Source organism: Haemorhous mexicanus, chromosome 5, assembly GCF_027477595.1.
Source record: "Haemorhous mexicanus isolate bHaeMex1 chromosome 5, bHaeMex1.pri, whole genome shotgun sequence".
Classification (NCBI taxonomy): Eukaryota; Metazoa; Chordata; class Aves; order Passeriformes; family Fringillidae; genus Haemorhous; species Haemorhous mexicanus.
Window position 1 is genome coordinate 75,363,227 of NC_082345.1, and position 21,583 is coordinate 75,384,809.

Below are 21,583 nucleotides of genomic sequence, written 5' to 3' on the forward strand. Positions count from 1 at the left end.
GGAAAGTTCTGGATCTTTGGAATTAGGAGGGGCTGGAGCAGGGCCAGGGCAGGGAATGGAGCTGGGAAGGGGCTGGAAAACTCTGGAGAGGTTTGGGATTTGGGCTGGAAAACTCCAGAGGGACTTGGGAAAGGTCTGGAAAACTCTGGATGTGTTTGGGATTTGGGCTGGAAAACTCTGGAGAGGTTTGGGATTTGGGCTGGAAAACTCCAGAGGGACTTGGGAAAGGTCTGGAAAACTCTGGAAGTGTTTGGGATTTGGGCTGGAAAACTCCAGAGGGGTTTGGGGTTTGGGCTGGAAAACTCCAGAGGGACTTGGGAAAGGTCTGGAAAACTCCGGAAGTGTTTGGGATTTGGGCTGGAAAACTCCAGAGGGGTTTGGGATTTGGGCTGGAAAACTCCAGAGGGGTTTGGGATTTGGGCTGGAAAACACCAGAGGGATTTGGGAAAGGTCTGGAAAACTCTGGAAGTGTTTGGGATTTGGGCTGGAAAACTCTGGAGGTGTTTGGGATTTGGGCTGGAAAACTCTGGGGGGATTTGGGATTTGGGCTCAGCCTGGAGCAGAGGCGGCTCCAGGGCTCCTTCGGGACGGGCTCTGGCTCATCCCGGGATTCTCAGGGAAGCTTCTGGAAGCCCTGGGCCAGCCCCGGGGCTCCCTCATTCCCAAGGGATTTCCCTTTGCTTCCCAGATTTCCATGGGGCCTGGGCTGGGCTCGGGGCTGGGCCGTGCCAGGCGCTCCTGGATCTGGGATTTCCCGGCTTTGGCTTTTCCTCTTCCAAAGGGAAATTCCTTTGTTTTGATTTCCTTGCTTAATCCCGGATCCCATCCCACCTCATTCCCACATTTTGAATTATTCCTTGTCCAGCTCTTCCGTGGTGATATCCATGAAAATTTTAACCAATTAATTCAAACCACCCCAAAAAAGGATTAATTATCCCTCATCCATTCCCACGCTCCAGGAATTCTGCTTTTCCGTGGAAAAATCCCTTCAGCCGGGCAGTTAAAACTCATTTTTCCGGATGATCCCGGCTGGAATCAAACATTCCGCAGCCGCCTTTGTCCCGGATCTTCAGTTATCCCCAGTGACATTCACGGGTCACCGATTAATTAATTAATTATGGTTGATTAATTAACCAATCAAATCCTCCCCCCGCTCCCATCGGGGATCGATAGAAATTCCGGCTTTTCGGTTTCATCCTGGATTTTTACGGAATGAGGGAAGCCTGGAGCGAGGAGCAGGAGAAGGAAGGAGCTCGTCCTTGGGAATGATGGAATTTATTTTTTCCCTGGAAAATGATTTCTGGGAGGTTTTATCTGGAATTCGGGAAAATTTGGGTGGGAAAAGTCCTTAAAGAGCCTCAGATCCCAACGGGGACCTGGGATGATCCAAGCTCATCCAACCCTGCCCGGAATTTGATAAAAATTCCCTGAAAATTCAAAAATGAGGAATTATTATCCAACCCCACTTCTATTAATTAGCCATAAATAAGTATTAACTGATAATTAATTTATTTATGAATCCTTTATTAATTAAAATTTCCTGCCCGATTCCTCCTTTTCCCTCCCTTCCCATTAAATCCCCTTTGGAATTCCGTCGGATTCAAATCCCGATTTGATTTTGCATCAAACAAAATCCTGTCATTTGTTATTCAGCTTTCCCAGGGATAATTCCCATTTTTCCAGCAAAAAGTTGGAATTTTTATCCACACCATTTTCAACCCGCGTTTTCCCAGATTTTTTTTGCACGGATGCATCAAATCCTTGTTTTTTCTTGGCCGGTTCGGAGCTTTCCCAACATTTTTTTTTTGGTGCTGTTGCATCCTAAATAATCCGATCCTTGTTTTTTGTGGGAAGCAGGAGAGAAAATTCCATGGGAATGTGCCGGATTCCAATTCAGGCTGGGAATTAATGGAAGGAAAATCCCGATTTTGACAGGATAAAGCAGGGATAGGAGGGAAAATTCCCCCTTTATTCTCCAGCTCGGAATTCCAGATTTTTCCTGGGAATCCGAGCGTGGAGCTGGAGGCTGGAATTTCCTGGGAACGGCCCCTGGAAACATTGGACCAATCCCGGCAGGATTGATCTGGAGGGGAGTGGTTGGATAAATTTATCAACATTCCCGGGATTTCTTTGCCTCGGGATTCAAAACCCCGGAGCGGCCGCTTCCAGAGGATCCATGGAAAACAGGGACACCCCATCCATGGGATTTTGTCCCCTCAGAGCATCTGGGGGGACACAAAGGGAGGACGAGGAAAAGGCGGAGCCACCAGTGGGAAAAGTTGGGAATTTCCGCTCCGGGATGGAGCAGCCGGTGAGTGCTGGAGTTTCCAAGGAATTCCTGATGGGAATTCCCACTGGGATTGGAGGGATGGAGAGGATGAGGAGGGAGGAATGATGGCATTCCGAGTGGTGATTCCATAGGGAAAAGGGATTTTTGGGAAGGAGCCGCCTTCGAGACCTAAAGAGCAACGGACGGATCCGGGATTTTCCATGGAAAACCGGGAAATCCAGGAAGGAATTCCCAGGGAAGTTTAACCGTTGGGTTTTCCTGGGAATGTGGCAGCCAAATAGGTTTGGAATCTTGAACGAGATTGGATATAAAGGAGGGGAATTCTGAGGAATTCCAGGATTTGTTTGGATTGAATTAAAAGTTCCGGAGCAGACACTTCCAGAGGCTCCCGGTGGAGCTGAATTCCAAGGATTTCTGGAAGGGCTGGAGCAGCTCCAGGGGAAAGGGAAGGAGCTTGGAATGGGAAAAATTCCCGAGGATGAGCGATGGATTTTTTTTTGGGGAAAGTGCTGAGGAAAGGAGGAAGAACATTCCAAGGTTAAGGTGTTCAAAATTTGGGAAGGAATTTTGGGAAGAAGGAGGCGCAAGGGCGAAGATCCAGCAGATCCTGGAATTCCTGAGGGATCGGGAAAAATCCTGGAAAAGGGAGGCAAGGGTGCTGCTTCCCAAGGGACAATTCCAGCCTCAACCTCTTGGATCAGGAGTGCCAGGGACGGACTGGGATGGCTTTTCCAAGGAATTGTGGGGTTTCCTTGGAATTCCTGACAGTTTTCCTTGTGGGGAACCCTTATCCCAGAAAACTGATGGAGCAAATCCCATGGGAAGCCCTGGGTGGGGTGGGGAGCGTGGATTCCCTGGAAACATTCCAAGGTTCTGGGGACTTTGGGAATATCGGGATGATCGAGGCAGTCAGTGCTGCGGGAAGTTGGGAATTCCGGGATTTTTGTGGATGGAGTTTTGAACCGTGAATCACCGGATGGGATTTGGGGATTGGGTTTTGCGGGATGACGCAGCATCCGACGCCCTTCCCGACGGATCAGCCCCCGATTCACCGGAAAATCCCAAATCCTTTGTTTTTCTGGCTCCAGCAGCTCCAGGTGCTTCCTGGATCCTCCCTCTCACCCTTATCCCTTTTTTTTTTGCTGGAAGCGGTCTCTCCCAGCATGGAATTAAACTGCGGGAATGGCAGGGCCGGAATTTTCCTCAGGAGATGATCTAAGCCCTGAAATTCCTGCTTTTTTTCCCAGCTGGCTCCACAAACTGGTCCCAGTTTGACTTTGGAGGGTGGAAAAAATTCCTGCAGATTCCTCTTCTCCTCCAGGACTGATTTTCCCTTGGTATCCCAAAATCCCAACTCCTTCCCGGGATTGTGGTTGGGAATGATGGGAATGGTGGGAATGGTGACATCCAGCCCGGCCCAAGGTGGGATTTGGGAGCTCCAGGTGGGAATTCCCATGGATATTCCCAATCCTGTGGCTCTGATCCCTTCTCCCACCAACCCATGGAAATCCAGGAGAATCCCATGGGATTTTCCACCCTGTGGGAATGGGAATGCTGCTGGAATGGCATGGAAGGAGTAATCGGGAAGAAAACCAGGATCCTGGGAGAAATCCGGAGAGAATCCTTGGAGGAAAGCTGGGAATGTTCCCTGGGCCTGGACTGCGGCTGGAACTTGGTCCTGGTTTTGGGAGGATCCATGTCGAGATCCATTCCCGAATCCCTGTCTGGATCTGTGCCCAGATCCATTAACAAATCCACACAGGGATCCACTTCGGGATCCAATTTGGGATCCATGCCCAGATCCATTCCTGGATCTGTGTCCAGATCCATGCCCAGATCCGAGTTCGGATCAATGTCCAGATCGGTGCTCAGATCCATTCCCAAATCCATGTTGGGATCCATGCCCAGATCCATTCCCAAAGCCACACAGGGATCCATCTCAGGATTCATGTAGGGATCCATGCCCGGATTCATTCCCGAATCCGTGTCAGGATCCATTCCTGAATCTGTGTCAGGATCCATTCCCAAATCCATGTTGGGAGCCATGCCCGGATCCGTTCCCGACTCCATGTCAGGATCCATGTTGGGATCCATTCCTGAATCCATGTTGGGATCCAATTTGGGATCCATGCCCGGATCCATTCCTAAATCCATGTTGGGATCTATGCCCAGATCCGTTCCTGAATCCGTGTCAGGATCCATGTTGGGATCCATTCCTGAATCCATGTTGGGATCCATGTCCGGATCCACGCCCGGAGCGTGGCAATTCCTCAGGGACGGACACGGATCCGTTGTCCTTTGCTTCTTAATTTTTTAATTTCAAAAATCAGGTAAACTTGGGAATTCCCCATTTCCCATGGATTTCCCCCTCCCAGAACCCCCCAAACCCCAACTCCCCCCTTTCCCTCCCTCCTTTCCCCCATTCCCATGGATAACAACCCTGTGAATTCCCATTTTCTCCCTCTCTTTCCCTGTGGATTTGCCTTCAAAATCCACAGTGGGAACATCCCATTTTTTAGTATTTTTAATTTTAAAAAAATCAGGAAAACTTAGGAATTCTTCATTTCCCAGAGCTCTGCCCCCCCAAAATCCCCAAACCCCAATTCCCTCTTTCCCTCCTCTTTCCCCCCTTCCCTGGAGAACCTGGAGGATTCCCGTTTTCTCCCTGTTTCCCTTTGGAATTCACAGCAGGAACACCCCATTTTTTTTGGTTTTTAAATAATTTAGCCATAAAACTTGGGAATTCCTCATTTCCCAGAGCTCTGCCCTCTCCAAGCCCCAACTCCCCCTTTCCCTCCCTCATTTCCCCATTCCCTGGAGAACCTGGAGAATTCCCGTTTTCTCCCTGTTTCCCTATGGGTTTCCCTTTGGAATCAACAGCAGGAACACCCCATTTTTGGGTTTTTTTAACAATTTATCCCTAAAATCTCAGGAATTCCTCATTTCCCGTGGCCCTGAGCCCCCCAAACCCCAACTCCCCCTTTCTCTCCTCATTCCCCCATTCCCTGGTGGATTCCCGTTTTTCCCTTCTCTTTCCCTATGGATTTCCCTTTGGAATCCCCAGCGGGAACACCCAATTTTTGGGGTTATTTAACAAATTATCCCTAAAAACTTGGGAATTCCTCATTTTCCAGAGCTCTGCCCCATCCAAACCCCAACTCCCCCTTTCCCTCCCTCACTTCCCCCTTCCCTGGAGAACCTGGTGGATTCTTGTTTTCTCCCTGTTTCCCTATGGATTTTCCTTCGGAATGAACAGTGGGAACACTCAATTTTTTGGGGTTATTTAACAAATTATCCCTAAAAACTCAGGAATTCCTCATTTCCCCGAGCTCTGCCCCCAGCTCCCCCCTTTCCCTCCCTCCTTCCCCCATTCCCTGGAGAACTCCTTGGATTCCTATTTCATCCTTCTCTTTCCCTATGGATTTCCCTTCGGCATCCCCAGCAGTAACACCCAATTTTTGGGGTTATTTAACAATTTATCCCTGAAATCTCAGGAATTCCTCATTTCCCGTGGCCCTGAGCCCCCCAAACCCGCACTCCCCCTTTCCCTCCTCATTCCCCCATTCCCTGGTGGATTCCCGTTTTTCTCCTCTCTTTCCCTATGCATTTCCCTTTGGAATCCCCAGCGGGAACACCCAATTTTGGGGTTATTTAACAATTCATCCCTAAAATCTCCAGAATTCCTCATTTCCCAGAGCTCTGCCCCCAGCTCCCCCCTTTCCCTCCCTCCTTCCCCCATTCCCTGGAGAACTCCTTGGATTCCTATTTCATCCTTCTCTTTCCCTATGGATTTCCCTTTGGAATCCCCAGCGGGAACACCCAATTTTTGGGGTTATTTAACAACTCACCCCTAAAATCTCCGGACTTCCTCATTCCCCCCTCCCCTCTCCCCCACGCCCTCTCCCCCATCCCCTCATTCCCCCCTCCCCTCTCCCCCACGCCCACCCCCAGCCCCTCTCCCGGTCCCTGCGCGGCGCTGACGCGGTGCCCTTGCAGAAGTGTCTGCGGCTGAACCCCGAGGTGCCGGTGTGGGTGTCCAAGCAGAGGATCCTGTGCACGCTCAACCACAGCCTCAAGGATGTGCTCAACTACGGCCTCTTCCAGCCCGCCTTCAACGGCCGCGCCGGAAAGTTCCTGGACGAGGAGCGGCTGCTGCGCGAGTACCCGCTGGGGCCCGGCGCGCCCGTGCCCTACCTCGAGGTGACACCGCCCGCCCGGGGGGGCTTCTCTGAGTTTGATCTTGCTTTATTTAGGGCTGGTTTTATTGCATTGTATTGTATTGTATTCTGTGTTATTTTATTTTATTTTATTTTATTTTATTTTATTTTATTTTATTTTATTTTATTTTATTTTGTGTTATTTTTATTTTTATTTTGGTTTATTTTATTTTTATTTTGTTTTATTTTTATTTTATTTTATTTTATTTTACATTATTTTATTTTGTGTTATTTTGTGTTATTTTGTGTTATTTTATTTTATTTTATTTTATTTTATTTTGGTTTCTTTTCTTTTATTTTCTTTTCTTTTATTTTATTTTTATTTTGGTTATTTTATTTTATTTTATGTTATTTTATTTTTTATATTATTTTGTTTTATTTTTTAATTCTTTTTTTGTTTTATTTTGATTTTATTTTATTTTGTTGTTTTATTTTTATATTCTTTTATTTATTTTATTCTATTTTATTTTATTTAGTGTTATTTTATTTTATTCTATTTTATTTTTTATTTTGTTTTATTTTTATTTTATTTTGTTATCTTATTTTTGTTTTATTTTTATTTTATTTCATTTCATTTCATTTATTTTATTTTAATTTATTGTATTTATTCTATTTTATTTTATTTTTATTTTGTTTTATTTTATTTTGATTTATTTTATTTTTATTTATTGTATTTATTTTATTTATTGTATTTTGTTTTATTTTATTTTGATTTATTTTTATTTTATTTTATTTTACTTTATCTTATTTTATTTCATTTTATTTTATTTATTATATTTTTGTATTTAATTTAATTTATTTTATTTCATTTTGCTCGATTTTATTTTGTTTTAATCAGTTTTGTTTTATTTTATTTTATTTTATTTTATTTTATTTTATTTTATTTTATTTTATTTTATTTTATTTTATTTTATTTTATTTTATTTTATTTTATTCATTTATTGTGTTTTGTTTATTTTATTTTAATGTACTTGTATGTTACTTTATTTTAATTTAATGTATTTGTGTTTTTATTTTATTTTATTTTGGTTCGGTTTATTTTATTTCATTTAATTTCACTTTATTCCATTTTATTCTTCTATTTTCTTTTATTTTGTTTTGCTCATTTTATTCTAATTTACTTTTATGTTACTTTATTTTAATTCAATTTATTTTTGCTTTTATTTTATTTTGTTTCATTTTATTTTATCTTACTTTAAAAACTATTTTATTTTATTTTAGTTTTGTTTGGTTTATTTGATTTCATTTAATTTTATTTTATTTAATTTTATTCTTCTATTTTTTATTTTGTTTTGCTTATTTTATTTTAATTCTATTTGATGTTATTTTATTTTAATTCAATTTATTTTTACTTTTATTTCATATGGTTTCATTTTATTAAATTTTACTTTAAAAATATTTTATTTTATTTCGTTTTATTATTTTATTTTATTTTATTTTATCTTATTTCACATTGTTTTGATATATTTTATTTTATTTTGATTTCTTTTACATTGTTTTGATTTATTTTGTATGAATTAATTTTATGCTATTTAACTTTAAAAATATTTTATTGTGTTTTATTTTATCTCTTTTTGTTTTCTTTTGTTTTGTTTCATTTTGTCCTATTTTATTCATTTATTTTCTTTCATTTTCCTTTGTTTAATTTGTTTTATTTCATTCCTATATTTTGCTTATTTTTGTTTTAATTTAATTTTGTTTTTTATTTTATTTTTCATTTTAATTTAATTTTGAAAAATTTTATTTAAATTTAATTTATTTTTATTTCGTTATGTTCTATTTTACTTTTAATTTTTTTGTTTAATTTAGTTTTCTTTTGTTTTCTTATAATTTTGTTTAATTTTCTTTAATTTTCTTTTATTATATTTTTAATATTTCGTTACATATACTACCTCTTATCTTTGCACATCTTTTATCTCTGCTCTCCTATCTTTCCCATTTACATTTATTTTTTATCCCTTATCTCACATTCCTTTACCTGTTAGCTCTTATCTCTCCTCTCTCTCTCATCCCTTATCTCCGTTTGTTTCTTTTCTCTCATTTTAACTTCATATCAGCTTCCTATCTTATCTTATCTTCAATCTTCATATCTCCAATCTTCATATCTTATCTTCATATCTTCATATCTCCATATCTTATCTTCATATCTTATCATATTCATATCTTATCTTCATATCTTACCTTCATATCTTCATATCTTCATATCTTCTTATCTTCATATCTTCTTATCTTCTTATCTTCTTATCTTATCTTCATATCTTATCTTCATATCTTCATATCTCCATATCTTCATATCTTATCTTCATATCTTCATAGCTTACCTTCATATCTTATCTTCTTATCTTCTTATCTTCTTATCTTCATATCTTCTTATCTTCATATCTTATCTTCTTATCTTCTTATCTTCATATCTTCTTATCTTCATATCTTCTTATCTTCATATCTTCATATCTTATCTTCTTATCTTCTTATCTTCATATCTTCTTATCTTCATATCTCCATATCTTATCTTCATATCTTATCTTCATATCTTATCTTCATATCTTCATATCTTCATATCTTCATATCTTCATATCTTATCTTCATATCTTCATATCTTCATATCTTATCTTCATATCTTCATATCTTCATATCTCCATATCTTCATATCTTATCTTCATATCTTCATATCTTATCTTCATATCTTCTTATCTTCTTATCTTCATATCTTCATATGTTCTTATCTTCTTATCTTCATTTCTTATCGTCATATCTTATCTTCATATCTTCATATCTTATCTTCATATCTTATCTTCATATCTTATCTTCATATCTTCATATCTTCTTATCTTCATATCTTATCTTCATATCTTATCTTCATATCTTCATATCTTATCTCTTACCTCCATCTACTTCTCTCTTATCTTTGTGTGTCCCTTATCTCTTATCTGTGTCTCACATTATCTTTTATATACTGTCTCCTATCAAGTTAAATAAATTTACATCAAATATCTGATCTCTGTTTATCTCTTATCTCTGTTATCTCTTAACTCTTATCTCTCTTTATCTCTCAGTTCTTATCTCTGTTTATCTCTTATCTCTGTCTGTCTCTTGTCTCTTTTCTTGGTATGTCTCTTATCTCTTCTGTCTTCTTATCTCAAATCCATTTATCTCTTGTATCTCCTCTCTTATCTGTGTTTATGTCTTATCTTTCCCTCTTATCTCTTATCTCTGTGTGTCTCTTTTCCCCACAGTCTTTATCTCATATTCTTTTATCTCTCATCCCTTATCTAATATTAATTCATCTCTTACATCTTATCTCTCCTCTTTTCTCTATGCTTATCCCTTATCCCTTATCCTTTACCCCTTATCTCTTATCTCCTATCTCTTCTCTCTTATCTCTTATCGATCTCTTATCCCTTATCCGTTATCTCCTATCTCCTATCCTTTATCTCTTTTCTCTTATCTCTTATCCCCTATCTCCTATCTCTTATCTCCTATCTCATCTCTACTCTCTTTTCTCTTATCTGTGTCTTATCTCTTATCTTTCCCTCCTACATTTGTCTCTTTTCTCTCTCGTCTTTGCTTTCACCCCATGTTCATTCATCTCTTATCTCTCATCCCTTATCTTCTTATCTCTTAACCCTTGTATTCATTGATCTGTTATCTTTTATCTTTCTGTCTCTTATCTCTTCTCCTGTCTCTATCTCTATCTTTATCCTCTTTATCTTTCTTTATCCTGATATCTTTATCTCCAGCTCATTTTCGTTGAGCTCTTATCTCTGTTTATCTCTTTCCCTTATCTCTTATCTCGGTTCACCTCTTCTCTCTTATCTAATTCATCGAATATTCATTTATCTCCCACACCTTATCTCCGTTCATCTCTCGTATCTCATAAATGCTCTCTTATCTCTTATCCCCCACCTCGTGATCACTTCCCTCTTGTCTCTGTTTATCTCTTATCTCTTATCAATCTCTTATCTCTTATCCCCCACCTCGTGATCACTTCCCTCTTGTCTCTGTTTATCTCTTATCTCGTATCAATCTCTTATCTCTTATCTCTTAACTCTTATCTCTTATCAATCTCTTATCTCTTATCCCTTATCTCGTGATCACTTCTCTCTTGTCTCATTTATCTCCTGTCTCTTATCTGACATTTATCTCTTATCTGTTAGATGATATCAATCTCTTATCTCTTATCAATCTCTTATCAATATCTTATCAATCTCCTATCAATCTCTTATCTCGTATCAATCTCTTATCTCTTGTCCCCTATCTCATGATCACTTCTCTCTTGTCTCATTTATCTCCTGTCTCTTATCTGATGTTTATCCCTTATCTGTTAAATGATATCAATCTCTTATCTCTTATCAATTTCTTATCTCGTATCAATCTCTTATCTCATATCAATCTCTTATCTCGTATCAATATCTATTATCTCTTATCAATATCTCTTATCTCATCTCTCATATCTCATATCTCATTTCTTATCTCTTATCTCGTATCAACCTCTTATCTCTTATCGATATCTTATCTCTTATATCTAATCATCTCTTATCAATCGCCTCTTATCAATCTCTTATCTCTTATCAATCTCTTATCTCGTATCAATATCTCTTCTCTCATCTCTCATCTCTTACCAATCTATTGTCTCTCATCTCTTTTATCTCTTATCTCGTATCAATCTCTTATCTCTTATCATCTCATATCAATCTCTTATCTCTTGTCAATCTCTTATATCTTGTCAATCTCTTATCTCATATAAATCTCTTATCTCCTGTCAATCTCTTATCTCGTATCAATATCTTATCATCTCTTGTCAATCTCTTATCTCTTGTCAATATCTTATCTGGTATCAATCTCTTATCTCTTATCTCTTTTATCTTATCTCTTATCATCTCTTATCAATCTCTTATCAATCTCCTATCAATCTCTTATCTCGTATCAATCTCTTGTCTCTTATCATCTCTTGTCAATCTCTTATCTCATATCAATCTCTTATTATCTCATATCAATCTCTTATTATCTCATATCAATCTCTTATCTGTTATCAATCTGTTATCTCTTATCTCTTATCAACCTCCTGTCTCCTCCCTGGGCAGTTCCGCTACAAGCGCCGTGTGTACTCCCAGCCCCTGCTGGATGACAAGCAGTTCGCCAAGCTGCACACCAAGGTGAGCGCCCACCCCGCGCCATTCCCGCGGAATTCCCACGGCATTCCCGCGGCATTCCCACGGAGAACCCCTGGAGAACTCCAGGAGAACCCCGGGAACCCCTCCGGCCCCAGAATTCCGGGATATCCCAAGGAATCCCCGCAGCCAGTCAAAGCAATTCCAAAACCAGAATGGGAGCGGAGGTGATTCCATTCCTGTGGAATTCCCATGGAATTCACCTGGAAAACCCCGGGAACCCCTCCGGCCCCAGAATTCCGGGATATCCCAAGGAATCCCAGCAGTCAAAGCAATTCCAAAACTGGAATGGGAGCAGTGGTGAGCCTGGAATTCCCATGGAATTCACCTGGAAAACCCTGGGAAACCCCTGCGGCCCCGGGATTCCGGGGTATCCTAAGGAATGCCAGCATTCCCAGTGCCAAAACTGGAATAGGAGCAGTTGGAGAGATTTCCTTGGATTTTTTTGGATTTCCTCGGATTTCCTGGGAATTCCTTGGATTTTATCCAGATTTCCTTTGATTTTATTGGATTTCCTTGGATTTTATCCAGATTTCCTTGGATTTTATTGCATTTTATTGGATTTTATCAAGATTTTATTGGATTTCCTTGGATTTTATCCAGATTTTCTTGGATTTTATTGGATTTTATCCAGATTTCCTTGGATTTTATTCCATGGGATGGGATTGAGCAGGAAGAGAGTCCATGGGGTGCTGAAATCCGGGATCACGGATTTATCTTCCTTCTCCCTTTCCCCTTTTCCTTCGGCTACTTGTCCCAAGCCTGTGGAATTTTGGGAAGGAGCTTTCCTTTTCCCCCTTTTTTCCCCTTTTCCCCCTTTTCCCCCCTTTTTTCCCTTTTCCCCCCTTTTCCCCCCTTTTCCCCCCTTTTCCCCCTTTTTCCCCCTTTTTTCCCCCTTTTCCCCCTTTTTCCCCCCTTTTCCTTTCCCCCTTTCCCTTCTCCTTGGGCTGCTGCTTTCCCAGACCCTGTGGGGTTTTGTGGGATTCCTTGGCCTTTCCCAGTCCCTTGGATATCTGGGAATGCCGGACAGGAGCCCAAGGGACAATTCCAGCCAATCCATCCTCGCTCCGTGCCCGTTGGAGCGATGCCAGGGCGGCGGGCACGGATCGACCTTTCCCGGGAAAAGCCGGGATCGGAGCAGCTCCCAGGAAAAAAGGCTGGGATTGGAGCTGGATCCAGAGGGAGCGGGAGCAGGGATGGGATCCTGGCTGGCACGGGGACACCGGGACACCCGGAGAGCCTCGGGAACGGTACCGGATCCAGGGAACGTCGGGATAACGGGCAGGGATCGTTCCCGGAAGGGGGTCATTCTGGGAACGGCTGGAATTCAGCACGGAGATTCCATGGGAACATGGGAATAACGGGCAGGGATCATCCAGGGAATGGCTGGAATTCAGCCCAGGGATTCCATGGGAACATTGGGATAACGGGCAGGGATCATTCCCGGAATGGGGTCATTCTGGGAACGGCTGGAATTCAGCACGGAGATTTCTTGGGAATAATGGAATAAAGGGCAGGGATCGTTCCCTGAGCCAGGAATGGGGCTGGAATTTAGCACAGGGATTCCATGGGGACATTGGGATAACGGGCAGGGATCATTCCTGGAATGGGGTCATTCTGGGAACAGCTGGAATTCAGCACGGAGATTCCATGGGAACATGGGGATAACGGGCAGGGATCATTCCCAGAGCTGGGAATGGGGTTGGGATTCAGCACAGAGATTCCGTGAGGTTTGGGAGCTGGGGAATTCTGGTTTCAGTTCCTGTGAAATTCCAGTTTCAGTTTCTGGGAATTTCTGCTTCAATTTCTGGGAATTCCTGCTTTGATTTTTGGGGAATTCCTGCTTTGGTTTTTGGGGAATTCCTGCTTTGGTTTTTGGGGAATTTCTGCTTCAGTTTCTGGGAATTCCTGCTTCAGTTTTTTGGAGGAATTCCTTCTTCAATTCCTGGGGAATTCCTTGTTCAATTTCTGGGGAATTCCTGCTGCAGTTTCTGTGGGGTCTCTACTTCAAATCCTGGGAATTTCTGTTCTTGTTCCTGAGAATTTCTTCTTCAGTTTCTGGGAATTCCTGTCTCAGCTCCTGGGGGGGGGGGGGGAGGGGCGGTGTTTCTCCTTCAAATCCAGGGAATTTCTCCTTCACTTTCTGGTAATTTCTGCTTCATTTCCTGGGAATTCCTGCTCTTCCATGTGTCTAATATTGAGGTTTTCCTTGGAAAAGCAGAGGTGCTGCCTCAGTGTCCCGGAGTGGGGCTTTGTCTTGTTCCTTGGGCAGGAAAATTTTGGATTTTCTGGGATTCTAAAGGATGGATGGGATTCCCTGGGAAGGGGAGCTTGGGGTGGGATTTTGGGAAGGAATTCCTGGCTGGGCTGGAATTCCCAGAGCAGCTGGGGCTGCCCCTGGATCCCTGGAGTGTCCAAGGCCAGCCTGGAGCAGCCCAGGATGGTGGGATTGGAACGGGATGGGGTTGAAGGTCCCTTCCCACCCAGACCATTCCGGGATTCTGGAATCAAGGAGGCTCAGAATCCATCCCGAGGGATTTTTATGGAAGTTGGGGATGGAAAAGGGAAGGGAGACCCATCCTGGAGTCCCTGCCCTTGGGATGGGATGGGATTGGGATGGGATCTGAGGTTCCTTCCCACCCAAACCATTCCAGGATTCCCGATGCCGTGGCTCTGGAGATTCCTGCTGGGAGGAGTTGTGCAATTCCAGGGGCTCCGCGTTGTCCCGGCGCGGCAGCAAATCCATAATTCCCCGTTTCTCTGGGATCAATGGATCCATTTGCTGCTGCCTGGCAGTGGGAGGCGGATCCATGGATTTGCTCCGGCCTCTCCCGGCTCCAAGGGCACGGCTGGCCTGAATTCCAGCTCTCGGGATTTTCCAGGACTTTTTCCAGATTTTGCCCTGTCGGATTGGAATAAGCTCCCAAAAAAAAATTCCTCCAATGAAAAGTCTGGAAATCTGGGAGTGTGGGAGCCGGGATTTTCCCACCAGAGCCATTCCTGCCTCTGCAATTCCCGGAATCTGGGAATTTAATAATGGCTTCATCCAGCCAGAAAAAAAACAGGAAAAATCCCAACAATTTGGGAATTCGAGGGGAATCTTTGGGAATTCCAACCTCAGGGAACCAAATTCCAATCCTGGAATGTGGGATAGAGGGGAGGCACCGGCAGCCTGGATTCCCATGGGATGATCCAGCAATTCCAAGGAATCTGCAGCCGCCTCATCCCTGTAATTGTTGGAATAACCTGGGATGATGGGAGGAGTCCATGCCCTTGGAATGGGATGGGATTTCAGCTCCCATCCCGCCCAAACTATTCCAGAATTCCCAGATTCCCTTCCAAACCTTCTCCTCATCCCGCCTGGCATTTCCAAGGTTTTTTCCCAATTTTCCAACTGGAAATCATCCAAATACAAATGGAAACACGACATTTTTGGGATTCATCCCTCCCAAAAAGAATCATTTTCCCATCTGGAATTAAGGCGGGAAATGTTGGAATTGGAATTTTTTCCTTGGGTGTGAAATCCGGCTTCACCTTCTCCATTTCCTTGGAGCTTTTCCCAGATTTTCCCCTCGGTTCCCGACATTTCCACATGGATTTGTGTCCCATCCTGACGGAATTCAGCCCTGTTATCCCGATTTTCCTTGGATTTTCGGGGTGGGGATGCTCCCCCAGCGGCTTTTCCCGGAATTTGGGGATGTTGAGGTGGCGTTTTTTCCCGAATCCAGGCGAACCTGAAGAAATTCATGGAATACGTGCAGATGCTGAACTCGGAGAAGGTTTGCCGGCTGCTGGAAAAGGGGCTGGATCCCAACTTCCACGATCCCGACACCGGAGGTCAGTTCCGTGTTTTCCTCGGGATTCAGGAGCGCTTCCCGGAAGGACTCAGCTCAACATTCCCAATTCCTTCCCAAAATTCCTCCAGGCTTTCCTCTGGAACTTTTCCCTCTCTATCCCAGTTGTTATTTGGGGTTTTATGGTGCGATTCCTGCTTTTCAGGGGATTTTGGGAATGTAGCATTCCTTAGGGATAACTCCTCCCTTCCCAGTCCCTTCTGGGGTTCACTGGGATGCGATCCCACATTTCTCCTCTTGGAATATTTTCCCTTCCCATCCCCGTTCCCAGTCCCAGCCACGGTTGGAGGAAGGGATTGGAATCTCTCAGAAATTCCAGGATTTGGGAGCTTTGGGGTTTTTGGGGAATGTTGGTTGGCTTCCCATGCATTTCCCAGGAAGTCTGGGCTGGATGCTGGAAGAGCAGGGTGGGAATGAGCTGGGAATGAGCCAGCATTTTCCTGGTGGAATTTTTGGGAGTGGATCCTTGGGGGTCCTGTGAGAATCTGCCCATGGAAAACAGGAAAATCCTCCTGGGAAAAATGGGTTCCTGCAGGATTTCATCCCATAAATGGACTGGGAATAACTGGGAAGAGCCATAAAATCCCCTGAGCTGATCCCATGGATTCCAAACTTTGGGAATGTTCATTTCCATGGGTTTTGGGGGAGGTTTTAAGCCGTGCCGAGGATTTATTCCCATTTTCCAAGCTCTTCTTGGATGGAAAAATACAGGAAAATCCACCTTGGGAAGCAATTCCAGCCCCATTTGAGGCTGTTCCCATTTTGCGGTTGCTGGGAAGATATTCCAGGAAAGATTCCCGGGATTTGAAAGGGATGAAAAAGCCCAGAAAAATTCACAGTTGCTACCTGTGGGGACATTGAAAAAGTGGGAATGAAAAAAACCCCGGATCCGGGAGAATTCTGGAATGAAAGCCAAACCCCAGGGATGGTTTTGCCGGAGAAAAGAGGGAAGAAAAAATCCTTGGATGCTTAACGAGGGATATTTAATGAGGGACAGCGGGAGAGGGAGAGGAGCCCGGGAAAACGTTGGAATTACAAAGGAGGATTCAAAATCCCTGAAATTATGAGGGGGAAAGATTGCTGTGGGAATCGGGAATGGGGGAGGGAAAGGGACCCAGAGCCAGGCTGGGAAAACTGGGAATGTTCCCCTGGAGAGGAAAAGGCTCCAGGGAGAGCTTCCAGCACATTCCAGGGCCTGGAGGGGCTCCAGGAGAGCTGCAGAGGGACTGGGGACAAGGCCTGCAGGGACAGGACACAGGGAATGGCTCCCAGTGCCAGAGGGCAGGGATGGATGGGATCTGGGCAATGAGGAATTCCTGGCTGGGCTGGAACTGCCAGAGCAGCTGGGGCTGCCCCTGCATCCCTGGAGTGTCCCAGGCCAGGCTGGACACTGGGGCTGGAGCAGCCTGGGACACTGGGAGGTGTCCCTGCCCTTGGAATGGGGTGGGAATGATCCCAGGGACAGGGATGAGATGACCTTGGAATGTCCCTTCTCCAAAATATGGAATTATTGAGGCTGGGAAAGAATTCCAAGATTACCGAGTCCAAGCTGGGCCTGATCCCCACCAGAGCCCCGAGTCCCACCTCCAGGAATTCCTTGGATTCCTCCAGGGATGGGACTCCAAAGCTCCCTGGGCAGCCCCTGCCAAGGCCTGACCCCTTTCCATGGAAAACGATCCCAAATCTGGGAGCTGAGCCTGCCCTGGCCCAGGCTGAGGCCGCTCCCTCTTTTCCCAGGGCTCATTCCCTGGAGCAGATCCTGATCCCTGCTGGCACCCGGCAGGAGCTGGGCAGGGCCAGAAGGACATTCCCGATCCCTGCCCCGATCCCAGCAGAGCTGCCCTGGCCCCCAGCCCGGGGCACATCCCGCTTTTCCCGGGCTCTCCCTGCCCCCATCCCTGGCAGCCCCTGCCCAGCCCGGGGGGCTCGGGGGCCCTTCCCGAGGCACTGCCGGCATTCCATGGGCAAGGATTCCACAATTCCCCAATCCTGCTGTGGTTTGGCTTGGAAGGCCCGCCCAGCCCATCCCGAGGATCCCCTGGAGCCCCCTCTGCTCCAGGCTGAGCCTAAATCCCAAATCCCTCCGGAGTTTTCCTAAATCCCTCCAGAGTTTTCCAGTCCCTTCCCAGCTCCATTCCCTTCCCTGGCCCTGCTCCAGCCCCTCCTAATTCCGAGGATCCGGAACTTTCCCATGGAATGTGCCAAACTTTCTCCTGCTGCTTCTCTCCCGCTCTGGATCCCAGGCATTCCTTAATTCCCTCATGAATTCCAGCCCCTTTTCCCTTATTTCCTGCCTGGACAAACTGGCCATGGACACGGAATTCCAGCCTTCCCTTCTCCCTTTTGTATCAATGGGGCTTCCAGCCCCTTTTCCAGCGGCATTCCTTAAATTATACAATTCCCACTCTCCTCTGGGAATCCCGTCTGCGTCCCAAGGGAATGAGAGAATCCTGGAATTCTTGGGATTCCCAGCAGGATCTGTGGGATTTGTAGCAGCAACCTCAAGGAAAGTCGGGAGCATCCAGAGGCTTCTCCTGATTGGAGCCCACCCCTTATCCCAGGATGAGGATTTTTCCATCGGTAGCGCCAGATTTGGGTATTCCCGAGGGGCCAAGAAGAACCCATGGTTTCCCAGATCCCATTCCCAAGATATTTTGGCTGCTTTGCCGCCTAATCCCGGAAATTTCCATCCAATTCCCATTCCCGCTGCTCAGGAGATCCTCGGGAATACCTGGGAGCCAGCAGCTCCCAAATTTGGCCTCCATTCCCATTCCAACGGATCTGATCCCAGACCCCGGGGGGATCTTGGTGGGCGCTTCCAGCTGGGATGCCAAGGGGAGACACTCCCATGGACGTGCTGGGCATTCCATGGATCTCCCGCATTCCCGTCCCCTCGCAGAGTGCCCGCTGACGGCGGCGGCGCAGCTGGAGCTCAGCGCCGAGATGATCAAAGCGCTCCGGAACGGCGGAGCCCACCTGGATTTCCGCACCCGCGAGGGAATGACGGCGCTGCACAAAGCCGTGAGGTGTCGGAATCACGCGGCCCTGCTGGTCAGTGCCGGGCTTTTCCATCCTCATTCCAGCCTTCCCTTCCCTTCCCTTCCCTTCCCTTCCCTTCCCTTCCCTTCCCTTCCCTTCCCTTCCCTTCCCTTCCCTTCCCTTCCCTTCCCTTCCCTTCCCTTCCCTTCCCTTCCCTTCCCTTCCCTTCCCTTCCCTTCCCTTCCCTTCCCTTCCCTTCCCTTCCCTTCCCTTCCCTTCCCTTCCCTTCCCTTCCCTTCCCTTCCCTTCCCTTCCCTTCCCTTCCCTTCCCTTCCCTTCCCTTCCCTTCCCTTCCCTTCCCTTCCCTTCCCTTCCCTTCCCTTCCCTTCCCTTCCCTTCCCTTCCCTTCCCTTCCCTTCCCTTCCCTTCCCTTCCCTTCCCTTCCCTTCCCTTCCCTTCCCTTCCCTTCCCTTCCCTTCCCTTCCCTTCCCTTCCCTTCCCTTCCCTTCCCTTCCCTTCCCTTCCCTTCCCTTCCCTTCCCTTCCCTTCCCTTCCCTTCCCTTCCCTTCCCTTCCCTTCCCTTCCCTTCCCTTCCCTTCCCTTCCCTTCCCTTCCCTTCCCTTCCCTTCCCTTCCCTTCCCTTCCCTTCCCTTCCCTTCCCTTCCCTTCCCTTCCCCTCCCTTCCCTTCCCTTCCCTTCCCCTCCCTTCCCTTCCCTTCCCTTCCCTTCCCTTCCCTTCCCTTCCCTTCCCTTCCCTTCCCTTCCCTTCCCTTCCCTTCCCTTCCCTTCCCTTCCCTTCCCTTCCCTTCCCTTCCCTTCCCTTCCCTTCCCTTCCCTTCCCTTCCCTTCCCTTCCCTTCCCTTCCCTTCCCTTCCCTTCCCTTCCCTTCCCTTCCCTTCCCTTCCCTTCCCTCTCTCCCTTTCCCCTCCTTTCCTCCCTCCCCTTTCCCAGATTTTCTCCTCTGTCCCTCCCTCCTTCTGCTCTTTCCCTCCCTTTTTCTCTTCCCTTCCCAGATTTCCCGTCCTTTTTTCCCTCCCTCCCTCTCCCCAGCCAATTCCCCACAGACATGGGGTGATTCCCTTATCCCAGCCCTTCCCAAGGGACCGTTCCCTGTTTCCCAAGGGACCGTTCCCATTCCCAAGGGACCATTCCCCATTTCCAAAGGACTGTTCCCATTCCCAAGGCACCATTCCCCGTTCCCAAAGGACCGTTCCCCATTCCCAAAGGACCATTCCCTATTCCCAAAGGACCATTCCCTATTCCCAAAGGACCATTCTCCATTCCCAAAGGACCATTCCCCTTCCCAGGGCACCATTCCCCATTCCCAAAGGACCGTTCCCCTTCCCACGGGGCTGTTCCCTGTTTCCCGGGCAGACGCTGCTGGATCTGGGAGCATCCCCGGATTACAAGGACAGCCGGGGGCTGACCCCGCTGTACCACAGTGCCATGGTGGGGGGCGACCCCTACTGCTGCGAGCTGCTGCTGCACGACTACGCCCGCCTGGGCTGCGTGGACGAGAACGGCTGGCAGGAGATCCACCAGGTGGGACGGGATCCACGGGCACGGGAATGTTCTCCTGGTGCTCATGGATGGGGTGGTTCCATCCCTGGGGTTGAGGGCTGGGCTCTGGGAATGTTCTCCTGGTGCCCATGGATGGGGTGGTTCCATCCCTGGGGCTGAGGGCTGGGCTCTGGGAATGTTCTCCTGGTGCCCGTGGATGGAGATCCACCAGGTGCGACAGGATCCATGAGGATGGAATTCAAGGTGTGGTGGGATCCACAGGGATGGGATCCAGCCATGGGAATGTTCTCCTGGTCCTCATGGATGGGATCATTCCAGGTCTGAGGTTTAGGGTTGGGCTCTGGGAATGTTCTCCTGGTGCTCATGGATGGAGATCCACCAGGTGGGATGGGATCCAGAGGGATGGGATCCAGGCATGGGAATGTTCTCCTGGTGCCATGGATGGAGATCCACCAGGTGGGATGGGATCCACAGGGATGGGATCTGGCCACGGGAATGTTGTCCTGGTGCTCATGGATGGGGTGGTTCCATCCCTGGGGTTGAGGGCTGGGCTCTGGGAATGTTCTCCTGGTGCCCATGGATGGAGATCCACCAGGTGGGACGGGATCCACGGGGACGGGATCCGAGGGGACGGGATCCGCAGGGTCATGGGAATGTTCTCCTGGTCCTCATGGATGGGATCATTCCCTGCCTGAGGTTTAGGGTTGGGCTCTGGGAATGTTCTCCTGGTGATATGGATGGAGATCCACCAGGTGGGATGAGATCCACAGGGATGGGATCTGGCCACAGGAATGTTCTCCTGGTGCTCATGGATGGGATGGTTCCATCCCTGGGGTTGAGGGCTGGACTCTGGGAATGTTCTCCTGGTGACGTGGATGGGATAATTCCCTGCCTGAGGTTTAGGGTCGGGCTCTGGGAATGTTCTCCTGGTGCCTGTGGATGGGGCTGGCAGAAGATCCACCAGGTGGGATGGAACCCACACGGACGGGATCCACAGAGATGGGATCCAGCCACAGGAATGTTCTCCTGGTGCTCATGGATGGGATGGTTCCATCCCCGGGATTGAGGACTGGACTGTGGGAATGCTGTCCTGGTGTCCATGGATGGAGATCCACCAGGCACAAGATCCGCAGGGATGGGATCCAGCCATGGGAATGTCGTCCATGGATGGGGTCATTCCATGCCTGGAGTTTTGGGTTGGCCATGGGAATGTTCTCCTGGTGCTCATGGATGGGGTGGTTCCATCCCCGGGGTTGAGGGCTAGATTCTGGGAATGTTCTCCCGGTGCCCATGGATGGAGATCCACCAGGTGGGACGGGATCCAGCCATGGGAATGTTCTCCTGGTACCTGTGGATGGGATCATTCCATGCCTGGACTGAGGGCTGGACTCTGGGAATGCTGTCCATGGATGGGGCTGTCCCATCCTTGGGATTGACATCTGGACAGGGCCAGCTCTGCCTCCATCCCAGATTTTCCGGCCTCTCCCCATGGCTGGGTCCTTCCCAGAGGATAGCTGGCTCCAAGGAGAACACTTTGGGATCCCGGATCCAAAT

General features: G+C 46.5%; 1 protein-coding gene across 1 annotated transcript in view; it reads left to right on the forward strand.

The window, feature by feature from the left end:
* Positions 1-21,583, forward strand: part of SHANK3 (SH3 and multiple ankyrin repeat domains 3) — a 162,654-nt gene that overhangs the window by 32,046 nt on the left and 109,025 nt on the right. The window contains exons 6-10 of the mRNA XM_059847948.1: positions 6,287-6,490; positions 11,589-11,660; positions 15,404-15,512; positions 18,429-18,580; positions 19,883-20,050. Of these exons, the coding sequence (XP_059703931.1) occupies positions 6,287-6,490; positions 11,589-11,660; positions 15,404-15,512; positions 18,429-18,580; positions 19,883-20,050 (705 nt within the window). The remainder of the gene's footprint in view (positions 1-6,286; positions 6,491-11,588; positions 11,661-15,403; positions 15,513-18,428; positions 18,581-19,882; positions 20,051-21,583) is intronic.